Raw genomic sequence first — 11098 nt, forward strand, 5'->3', positions numbered from 1 at the left:
AAACTAGAGTTATTTGACTGTGTGATGCATGCTAACTGTTTGGGTGACCTGAGCCATTTGTCTTCAGCTGGAAAAGCGGGACAGATTTCTTTGGGATTGTTTGCATTGAGCAAACAAAGCACATTTCACCTGCCAGTTAAAGAAACCCAGCCATTAGCTGATGAATTTCAGAACTCTTACTACTGGCTCCAGTCATTTAGAGGTCTCTTTTATTTTCTTACAAACATACACAACTGAATAGGACTTCCACAAGAAGCAATGCAACCTGTTTTCTTCTAGTTGCATGAGGAAAGATGAGGACAAAGCAGGTGATAGCTGCCTCACAGTGTTCTGCTCCCGGTCTGATTGCTCCTTACAATGCACATCAAGCCAGTGAAGTGCTGCAAGGCAGCTGTCTACATTTTTAAGCCCATATGTTAGGGGATTATGTACATCAGATGCTTTATTTCCTCTCTTCTGGGTCTCCATTTCTTCAGTGTATCAAATGCGTGGCACTTAGCTTTGTGTGAGTTGCTTTCAAGATCATGAGCTTTCTGAACATCATTTTGTTGATCCTGACTCCTAGCTGAGCTCCATCTCTGCTGAGGCTGACAATTGTGTCTTCTTTTTGCAAGGCCTCAAGTTCAGCTGTGTGACAATTTGAAGAAACTAGAGTGCAGTAGCAACTCCTTTAATAACTTCCTGTTTCTATACTAACTCTGGAGTAAAAGAATTTTTATTCTTTAGCATAGTTCACTTGCAAGTGAAAAACCTAAAGAATAGGATTGCTTTAATTCTAAGTGTCCATGTAGCATTATGCATAGTATCTCTGTATATGGACTCCCCAGAAACTGTTAGTTATGCCATAGGTCTACTTTCTTCTGAGCTCTAACAAAATTATGAAGTTGTTCCCAGATGTGATTTCTAGTAGTACTGCAAATGGTAAATGACACTGATGAAATGGATCCATGATGCTTGTACTGCAGGAAACTTGTTGCTTAACTTCACATGGATAATAACTAGTATTTTCTAATTCAGTTTGACCAACACTTTGTTCACCTTGGTAACTGCTATAAATATTCTTTGAATTCAGCTATATGTAAGCCAAGCTCTTTAACAGGCCACCACATTCCTCAAACAAGGGCACACCCCAGGACCCCCAGTGTGACAGCCCCGCCTCTGCTGCTGATTGATAGGATTAAGTGGTAACACACAGCAGTGACTGCCTTCTCAGATACACACTTTCAGTTGTAGTGATGATTATTTTGGCTTGCCCTTTTCTCCCCAGTGCCAAGAGAAGCCTGTATAAACCCATCTTCTCTTGTAACCTATTCAGAGGGTCAAAGTACTCATCCAGAGCCAGGGTAGGCCTTTAAGCCCGACATAACGAGCCTTTTACGGACCAGTGTTCTGAAGCAGCTTTGTTCAGCTGTAGCATAGCTCCATGTTTGAACAGTATGCCTGGAAAGATGGGGGAAAGGGCTTGCAGCAACATTATAATCTCATAAATATATTAAAAAAGAAGCAAGTCTGTCAGACATGGGCAAGATGCACTGTTTTATCGAAAGAGCCGGTACATGCGAGGGAGTCGCCCATCCTTGCTGGAAAGCGCTGCCTGGATGTGTTCGTAAGTGGGCAAATCTGTTAAGTCACCCAGTGCAGCCACAGCTGGTTTTTTATGAAGCATCTTAGTGACCACTCTCTTGATATCAGTAGATTTCACCTGACCTGCAGGGGAAAAGAGAGGGGGGGGGGGGGGGGGGGAGAGAGAGCCAGAGCTGTGACCACTACATTCTAAATAGTATGAAGCAGCTTTATTATGATTCTGAGTCAGACCCTGTGCTCAGAAAACCAATTACTAACTCTAGACCTTCCCTACCATGCTGTTTTTTCCTTCCTTCTGACAAAAATAAGCATTGTGCTAGCTTGCAATCAATTGAGAAAATCAGTTTGAAATACGTATCTGTAGTATTTATGCCCTCGTGCTTTCTAAGGCAATTTATCTGTGCTACAAGAATATGTTGTAAGTTGCTCCCCCCACCTAATTGTACGTACAGTTCAGTCAAGGCAAGGAAAAGCATTGTCTACTCACTGATCAGGGCACAGAGCTCATGAGGTAGCTTCCTTGTGTTTGTTGCCAACACTTGCCTTCCTACATCTTCAAAGATAACTGGCCGAGACTCGAGGTTCATCATGAGCATGGACTTCAGTTGCGTCTTCGCTCGCTCAAGTTCTACCTGTAAACGAGCAGCAAATAGAAATAGATGTTCTGGCCACTGCTCTCTAATACAAGATACCACATAAAAGTTCTGGAAGCACCTTCCTCTCTGTGAACGTGTTGCTAAAATTACTATATTCTTTTACAGAAATACTTAACATACTTATCTACAAACTTTCATTCTAGCAAGGCCAGTGCAATGCAGTATTTCAGCTCAAAGCCCATCTGCACAGTCTGCAAGTTAGGCTGCTGACCTCTCCTACTGCTCCTGCCATTAGAATGAACTCTCTTGTGATGATTTCCACCATCTCTCGAACCTAGGAAAAACAGATAATTGAAAGAAGATTAGAACAATGCTTATTCTGTTAACGTTCCTGTCTGGTAATAACCAACGTGATTACTTTTAAAGGACACCTGTCTTTGAATACAGGACTACATACCTGTTTTGGATCTGCGCTGGCATGTATACACAGGAGACCTGTATCCTCATAACTGTGGTGGTAAGAGGTTGCGTTATACATCCAGTGGTGCCTGTAAGTATACAAAGAGTACTTAAAAAAAAAAATCTAAAAACCAGAATTTAAATGTAAAAATTAAAAAAACGTGGACAGTGAGTCCCCTCCTAGTCCATTTTCAGGATTCTCAGCAGTGCCAATGAGAATTATCAATCCCTGCCTCTGACAATTTCTGCGTGTGCCATCTTGTTCCTTCTCTCCACTTGCATCCTTGAGACCAAACCCAGAAAATTACAGAGCAGTATTACTGGTACCTACTGCCAATTCTGTTAATACCCCCTGATTAAAGGATGGGTTGGGCTAGTGGAGGAAGACAGGATTCCTGGTCACTTCTGCCCTTTCACCCCCTCAAAATACCTACTAACAAATCAGCCCCACACATTTCAAGCAGAATAAGCTGATGTAAAACCCGGGGGTGCTGGCTTTCAAAAGATGAAGCCATCTGTGTGAACCTGCTAGAGAGGACCATTTCTGCTCTCTCTTAAACAGAAAGGCAAACAAACCTGTTGAGCACATTGAGATACAGTCGGGTGAACATGCCCTTGCCAGGCCCTCCAGCTGAAAAAGAGCCACCACCTCCCATCATCATGTTTAATACAGCAAAGGGAATGAAATCTTCCTCCTGAATTGCAACAAGAAATTAAGTCAGCTAATAGCAGAGCTCGCAAGGGTCTGGGATGAGTAAAGAGGGAGAAAAAGAGTCAGAAGAACGTAAAGGTCAGTGCCTTCTTCAAACTGTCAGTGAAAAAGCTGCTTGTCTGTACATGCAGCACCAGCAGCAAGAGTGCCAACGTTTACATGAAATACTGTACTCTGGGATTCTTCAAGTACAGGGCACCCAAAACAAAGGATTTTAGGTTGATACTTACTAAAAATGAGCAGCTTTCTAATCCAATCATGATGTGGGTAAGCTCTGGGATTGGAGTAGGGCCCAGACTCACATCTGACATATCTTTTTCAACCTGTGGGAAGGGCAGACAAATGATTAGGACTGATTTTCATCTCTGTTGTATCCAGCTTGATACATTCCCAATAATTAACCTGTCACTCAGATAGTGGCTGTCATGGCCAGTTTTGGCTCATGTTCATGAATGGTATGTAATTTTGGAAAAGCAAAGCCTATAGAGAAATCAGTTCAAGTCCAAATCTGCACCTCCAACAGACAGGAAGAGGCACAATGCCACCTCCACCTTCCTTCTACCTTGACAATGCCTCCTGTGTACTGAGCCACAGATCTGTCCACGTCCTTGGTCTGCCCACTGCCCCACACCGGCTCCACTCCAAGCAGATATTTCTTCGCACACTCCACTAACTGCTCGTGCTCAATTCCCACCCCGGCAAGGACCATCCTCTCTGGTGTGTAGTAGTTGCGCAGGTATGAATGCAGGACTTCTCGATCAATTTTGTCAGTGTTTTCCACTGGGCAGAACCTGTTCAGTCCAACTGTATTGTCTCTGTAGGCTGCCTAAAAGCAAACAGATACATTAAGGTAACAATTATTACTTCACCCCCCTCCCTCCATATAAACCTTCTTTTTCTGTTTTAGAATTATGCCTACCTGTTTGAGACATGTAAGAGAGGACAAGCTGAGCATTATTTCACTAATGTCAGCATAACTCAACAACGTGTTGTCACCCATGTCAGCAACGATAAGTTATAGATCGTTTTAGTTTAGGTTAAAATCTTACATGTGTGTAGAATATAGGATTTCAAAGTGGAGGGACAGCAAAATTCTCCCACCACTGAAATCTAATTGAATAACAGAAAAATCTGTTCTCACAATAATCTAAAATAAACACTGAAGTTGATGAAAAACTGAAGAAGAGAATGCAGCATCTCTCATACAGGGGACTGCACGCAAGATAGACTTTTCAGTGTTTTACCGCATGGATCATTTCTGTGAGCAGAGGCTCTGGATCAGGTCTCATATTCAAGTCTTCAAGCTCAAATCGTATAGCAGTTCGAGTCATCTCAATCTCTTCATCTGTATTAAGAAAGAGCGCAAGAGATGACAACCATTACACAAAATAGCCAATTGCTACATGATAACTTCTTGATGAGCACTATCTAATGAAGAATTCTAAAATCTAATAGCCAGTCATGCGTTGGGAGTCTTTTTTTGAGACAGAGACTTATGTTCCCAGACCTGATAACCTGGGCTGTAGTGCTACATCAGCCAGTAAGTTGACCACTGTGTCCAGGCCTTTGGCATCAGCAGAAACAGCATACATTATGGTGTCCCTGCAACACAAGCGGAAGGGTTCTGCATTGAGAAGTCACTTCTATGATCATTCAGTAAATGTGCATCAGGAAGTCACAGATAAAGCTGCTTGAGCATTACTCATTAAAAGGAAACAGAACTGACTTTTATAACCGTTTCAGGTTCACTTTTGTAGCTTCTTAGCAGTTGCCACAAATGCATTTCTGCTGCTTAGAAACACAAAGTGGCTTTTACTGCCACACACCAGAAAAAGCAACTCAAACTACTGTCAGTGTTACAACCACTCAGGTAACAGAGCAGAGAGAAAGAGCATCATACCTTGATGCCTGACAGTCACAAATGCCCCCGTGCTTTTCTAAGGTGAGAAGGATCTCATCTTTGCTGCCAAACTGAGCTGTGGACTAAGAAGAGATACAGGTGTTACTAATTAGTAAAGCAATAACTGTTTATAATCCTTCAGTGTAGCCCAGAACAAGCATCTTCTTCTACATTAAGTCAAATGGTTTGCTAAATACTCACTAACCTTGAAGGTGAAAGCACAACAGACTTTCAAAATATAATTACAGTCACACTAATTAACGAGGAATACTATCACCATCTCTTTAAACAAATCAGACCCACAGTGCCGTTGCAAGGAGCAGGCCCTGCCCCCGGCCACTCGCTGAGGTGCAGATTTACAGTGTTTCACACAGACTCCAGGACCCCGCTACGACAAGCACGGTACTCACGGAGAAGGCCAGTTTTTCCAAGAAGTGAGAGATGCCACTGAGGTATTTGGCTTCATGTCTTGATCCCGAATTTATAAGAACTAGCGTTAAGAAAAGAAGAAGTCAGCGTGACTTTTACCACACACACACACACCACCACCACCACCCCCCTCCCTGCTCCTTACACCCGGCCAGGCTCCCGCAGGCGGGGAAGTGTCACCGCCGCGTCCCTGGCCAGGCCAGCTCAGCCCGGGGCAGCTCGCGGGCCGGTGCCCCCGCCAGGACCCCTCCTTTGCCGGGGAGTGGGTACTCACGGCCCACGGTGCAGAACTGCCCGAACTTGTTCTGAGAGGCGACGCGCAGCCCGTTCTCCAGTACCGTCACCCGAGTTTCGAATCTCTCCCGGCCTTCGGCCGCCGCGAAGACCGCCTTGGGCACGCCGGGCAGCGGGCAGGTCAGCGATACGCTGGGGTAGGCGCCGCCGCCGCTGTAGCTCCGGCCGGCCGCCAACCCGCACCTGCGGGACAGCGGGAGCCGCTGTCAGCGAGGCCGGGCGCCCCGACAGCAGCTCCCCCGCGGGCCGGTACCGGGCGCTGCATCCCGCCCGCCCCCGTTTCTCTCCCCGCTCACCGCCGGGCCGGGCCCCAAGCGCCCCGCCGCAGCCATGCCATGGCGACCGCCATCTTGCCGTCAACCGGGAGCCTCGCTGCCGCCCGGCGCGGGGTCACGTGCGTGCGGCGCAGGCGGCACTGCGCAGCCGCGGTGATTCCCGGGGAATGGATGGGCGGGGAAAGGGGGCGGGGAGGCGGGACCCGGGAGAGGCTGCGGTTGGGTGAGGTTGTGGTGACCGCTCGCTAATTGGTCCGTTCTGAAGGAAGGCGGGACCCGCTCTGAGGCGAGGCCCCGCCCCGCGGTCGGTAGTCGCCCGGGTAGCGGAGAGGGCGGAGGCGGGGCGGTCATGGCGGCGGGTCCGGGTCCGGCCGAGCCCAACCCCTTCTCCTTCCGCGAGTTCGTCCGCAGCAAGGCGCGGAGCTGCGAGGAGGCGGGCGGTGCTCACCAGGTAGGGCCCGGGCGGAGGCGCGGCTGGGCCCCGCCGCGCTGAGGCGCCCGTCTCGCGCTCACCTCAGCCCCTCTGCTCTGTTCTCCCCTCCGCAGGCGGCGCGGCCCGGCCCGAGCCTTGGCCCCCTCTTATTCCCGGATCCGGCGCCGCCCGGAGAGGCGGAGGACGACGAGGAGGAGGAATGGAGCGGGAGCTACCAGCCCTTGGTCGTGGAGCAGGCCCACCTCGCCGTCGCGGGCGCCGCCTCGCCCTCCGCCGGCTCCTTCTTCTGCGAGGGCGCGGGGCTGGCAGGCAGCGAGGACCCGAGCGTGGCCTGCCTCGGAGCCCCCCCCGGGGCCGGGCTTTCACTCCCTTCGGCAGCCCAGCTACGAGGAGGTAAGCACCTCGGCCGACCTCCCGGCTCCTTTCTCAGGGCAGACGCAAACGCCGCCTGCGAGCTCCGTCTTCTGTCAAGCGAGCTCCGAGCTCGCGTATCAGGTTCTTAGAGAAACTTGGTGTCAAAGCATGCTGTCAGCAAGGGCTGCGCGATACGTGGCAGCTTGAGGGAGAGAAGCAGGTCTGAAAAGCTGCTCTGCAGCATGAGTCAGATCTAGCACCTTGTCTGTCCCGCTGCTTTTGGCGTGACCCAGGTGACTTGCTCATGTTCTTCCTCTTGAAGTCATGTTAATTTAGAATTAACAGCATTCAATGAGTCGCTCTGCACTGGCTGTTCGGTGCCACGTTTCTGTGCCCCAGAGGGTTAGTGAAGTTAAGTGGTTTCGAGAGGGGAAAATCAGGTGTGAAAGTAAGCTTGAATGTAATAGAAAGTGCAAGATTTTCCAGCACTAGAGTTAAAGCTGAATATTTCTTCTGGTACTTGTCTTGAAGTGCTAGTAGTGTTGTGAAACCACACCCTCATTTCTAATGAGAATTTTTATTTTTTAGCTGAAAGAAGAGAATGCCAGTTTGAGAAGCAAGATCAATAAGCTTCAGATTTTCTCTGAAACTCAAGCAGACAAGTGCGTAAGCCACAATATGGGGGAAAGTAACCACATAAGCAAGGAGTTGTCTTAGAAGAGGTGCTCACTGGAAACAGTCAACGTCTTTAAAGAAGAAAAATGTAGTTGAAATCTATGCTATTTATTAAAAAGCTTTAACAAACCTGGTTTTCTTATTGAAAAAGGCTTGGAAAGTAAGTAGCAAGCTGGCATCTGATGAGTGTGTTTGTGTGGCTTACGCTTCATGCAGTTTAGGTGCTTAGTGAAAATGAGGGTAGGGCTTGACAGGATGCATTTCATAAAGCTTTAGATTAACAAAATAATGAATCTTAATCTCTCTCCTTTGAAGCAAGAGAAGCATTTTTATTTTTGTTGGTAAGCAACTTGATATTGGGAGACTTGAATTTCCTTAGGTTAAGCAACCCAGTGACTGATCTAGGGTGGCAATTTCTTAAGTTCCCATCTGAATCCTCTGCACTCTGCTGCTCCTCACAGTGAGGCAGCTGGTACTTCCATGGTGATGAGGTAACCATTTGTTTCAGAATTACCCTTATCTAGACTGATTGTGAACGACTGTGTTTTCTGTATGGCCTTTCTGCATTCAGCTGTATAGTTCCTGTTAATGCTAATGGATGTTGAACAAAGAAATCCCCTGAGCCACAGCCTAGAAGTGTAGTTCTGTGGGAAGACTTCATTTTTCTTATAACATGAAAGAATGAGTTTCTTCCCTAGAATTTTCTTACTGAAGTATTTAATGTTACAAGTGCTTACTGTACATTGTCTCTTGTTTTTTAAGGATGAGGAAGCTTGAAAAGAAGCTTGAGGAAAACAAAATTAAAGAAGAAAAAGAAGCGCAAGATTTAGAAGCAATGGTGCAGCACGTGGAACAGAATCTCCAGCTGATGACTGTAAGTGTTGGTGTTTGCCATAGCAGCAGAAGCTTGCTCGCAGCTGGTGTAGTTCCATTCCTCTTCCTTCCTCCCCCAGGAGAGTGAGGGAAGCTGAAGTGATTGCTTCACCTGTGTGAGCACTAAACAGCTCTGGCATGGGTTCAGACTTTCCCCTTATAACAAGTCCCAGTCTAGAACTCCTTTCACTACCTAGAATAAGGGAGGTCTTTGCAGAAATACCATTTTCGGATTCATCACACCTTCAGTTGCTTTTTTGCAGCCTTCTGAAAACAGCTCCTATATGAACTAAGAGCTGTTTTTCCTTCTTTCTCATTTATACTGAGTACCTTTTCCTCTTGTCCAAGAAAAAAAAAAAATATGTCCAGAAGTGATGAATGGCACTTGAAGATATCAGAAAGGAAAAATGGGGAGGAGAGGAGACAGCTGATCAACCATGACTGCGGGCACTATCCCCATCTCGTAAAGCATTCAGAACACAAGGTGGTATAATGCAAACCACATCGCTTTAAGTTATGTCCTGGAATCGTGCATTCCTACGTAGGTCGAACAGCCTGCTGTGTCCTAAGCACTGCTATGGTATAAATAATCTTTATTCTATTTCAGAAACGGGCTGTTAAAGCAGAAAACAATGCTACAAAACTGAAACAGGAAAATGCGCTGCTTCAGGTAGGAAGCAGTATTCTTAAGGCCTTGCTGAATGTCCTGGGGCTGAAAGCATACATCTTGAAATTGAACCTATAAAAAAGATATTGAAAAATCTTAACTACGCCTCACTTTTCCTAGTGAATGCCAGAGAAGATGTTCTAGACTAGAACATTTCAGCCCTACGCAGACTGTTAACTTCATCTCTGTGACATGTGGCACTTCAGTTACAATTTTGCTGAAGTTTCATGTGACGTGTTCGATTTTGGGGACCTGTGAATGCTGTAAGGCAACAGGGCAAATGGGTGTTTAGCTGTAGGAAAGTGCCTGGCAGAGAAGGGAGAGAAGCTTGACAGATATTAGAGACAGCTCAGCAGAGCCTGCGTAGTTAGATGATAGCATCCATGTCGGGTAGCAGCTTCCATCACCGCTGTCGGAGCTGGGGTACGCCACTGTTACAACACTGGATTGGTTCTGTGAAACAAGCAGACATTAAAATGCTGTGTACGTTTTCAGTTTTAATAAAGGCTTCTAAGTTGTAGTTTTCTGTCAGAGACTGCTCTCCAGAGCAGGGAAGACATTCTCTCTAGGCAGTCTGGTTACGGGATCTATTCATTAGCTGCTGTAGCTAATAAACTGCTGTACGAATGTGTTCATTAGTTGCTTTAGTTGTAAAGTATCTAGCAGAGTTTTGTAGTTATTTTCATGTAAAGTGTTTGTTTCCTCCCTAGGTTCAGCTGAAGAATTACAAGACAGAGAATGAAGCCTTGAGGTCGGGCCAGTCGGCGAGTCTGGCTGTGGTGAAACAAAATGCAGACCTTGCCTTACAGAACCTTCTCACGGTTATAACAAACTCCCGGTCTTTGATCAAGTGAGTTGTTTTAAGATGACTCTCCTAACGCTACCCCTGATGCTTGCCTAAATACTGAGGTCACAACTACACGTCCCCAGTGGGTTTTTTAGGATTGAAACTCGGGTTCTGGTATTCTGTATGCCAGATCAGCTAGTCCACGTTCTTACTTACCTGCAACGTGTTTTCCTCCAAGTTTAGGTAATAAAAATAACTAGAATGTGTAAGTCCTATTTTTTTACTTAATGTAAAGCCATTATACTTAGGATCTCTATGTCTCTTACGCTTCACTTCAAGAAGTGAAGTCTTCAGTCCAGATAAACTGCTTCTTGAAAAATCACGTTGCACGGGTAAACACCAAAACGCTGCCTGGCTACTTCATCCTCTCCTCCTCAGTCTAACGCTGTCTCTCTCCCATGTTCCAGGCAGCTGGTCTCCGGAGCAGAATCGCTGCAGCTCGTCGCTGATCTCCTTAAATCAATAGACAGAATTTCTGAAGTGTCAGAAGACGGACAGTGACTCAAACAAAACTGAGAACTTTGCTTTCATGCGGAAACCATTACTTCAAAGTTAATTTCTGATACTCAACCTCGTTACGACGTGCGAAGCTGTTAGCGCTGCTGCAGAACCAGCTTTCCCATCTCTACCTGCCGCGTGGCCGTGGCCGCCCCGGGTTGCTAAAACCCAAAGGGACAAGAGTACGCACCTTTTCCTGCTAGGCCGGGACCACGGCCCTGCCTCCCCTTGCATCCCGTGCTCCCGTGAGCACCCCACGTTTTGGCCGGGACCCCGTGAGCACCCCACGTTTTGGCTGGGACTCCCCTTGCCGTTCTCTCCCCATCATGGCGGAGGGAAAAGGGCTGGCGGTGGGCGGTTCACGCAGGGTGTCGAGTCCCCGAGGTTGTGGCGGGGCTCGGCCTCCGCAGGCGGTCTGTAACCCTCGTCCCGGCCGCTGTGTAACGGGTTTTGCGGAGCCATTAAAGGCCGCGGAGGCGGCGGCACAGCCGGTGTGCGGTAC

General features: G+C 47.3%; 2 protein-coding genes across 2 annotated transcripts; one reads left to right on the forward strand and one right to left on the reverse strand.

Annotated features, from left to right (window-relative positions):
• Positions 1–187: 187 nt before the first annotated feature.
• On the reverse strand, positions 188–6401 carry PMPCA (peptidase, mitochondrial processing subunit alpha). The gene is made up of 13 exons (XM_030001211.2): positions 6271–6401; positions 5955–6157; positions 5662–5741; positions 5252–5334; positions 4859–4953; positions 4596–4696; positions 3914–4177; positions 3582–3674; positions 3216–3334; positions 2638–2728; positions 2452–2514; positions 2072–2216; positions 188–1707 (listed from the first exon to the last, which is right to left on the reverse strand). The coding sequence occupies exons 1-13, from the start codon at positions 6321–6323 to the stop codon at positions 1538–1540; spliced, it is 1560 nt and encodes a 519-aa protein (XP_029857071.1). The 5' UTR covers positions 6324–6401; the 3' UTR covers positions 188–1537.
• A 15-nt stretch (positions 6402–6416) lies between these two features.
• ENTR1 (endosome associated trafficking regulator 1) lies at positions 6417–11082 on the forward strand. Its single transcript, XM_030000807.2, has 8 exons — positions 6417–6472; positions 6515–6700; positions 6796–7075; positions 7625–7698; positions 8474–8585; positions 9192–9254; positions 9962–10101; positions 10506–11082. The coding sequence occupies exons 1-8, from the start codon at positions 6417–6419 to the stop codon at positions 10597–10599; spliced, it is 1005 nt and encodes a 334-aa protein (XP_029856667.1). The 3' UTR covers positions 10600–11082.
• The last annotated feature ends 16 nt before the right edge of the window (positions 11083–11098 follow it).

This window comes from Aquila chrysaetos, chromosome 24 (genome assembly GCF_900496995.4).
Source record: "Aquila chrysaetos chrysaetos chromosome 24, bAquChr1.4, whole genome shotgun sequence".
In the NCBI taxonomy this organism is placed as follows: Eukaryota; Metazoa; Chordata; class Aves; order Accipitriformes; family Accipitridae; genus Aquila; species Aquila chrysaetos.

Bases quoted from the DNA above. Each gene is read 5' to 3' on its own strand.
- PMPCA (XM_030001211.2), bottom strand. From the start codon at position 6,323: ATGGCGGTCGCCATGGCATGGCTGCGGCGGGGCGCTTGGGGCCCGGCC. The intron at 6,158-6,270 runs GTGAGCGGGGAG...GCTGTCCCGCAG, and splicing joins GCTTGGGGCCCGGCCCGGCG to GTGCGGGTTGGCGGCCGGCC. The intron at 4,697-4,858 runs GTCTGGGAACAT...TTCTTAATACAG, and splicing joins ACTACAGCCCAGGTTATCAG to ATGAAGAGATTGAGATGACT.
- ENTR1 (XM_030000807.2), top strand. From the start codon at position 6,417: ATGGATGGGCGGGGAAAGGGGGCGGGGAGGCGGGACCCGGGAGAGGCT. The intron at 8,586-9,191 runs GTAAGTGTTGGT...ATTCTATTTCAG, and splicing joins AGAATCTCCAGCTGATGACT to AAACGGGCTGTTAAAGCAGA. The intron at 9,255-9,961 runs GTAGGAAGCAGT...TTTCCTCCCTAG, and splicing joins AGGAAAATGCGCTGCTTCAG to GTTCAGCTGAAGAATTACAA.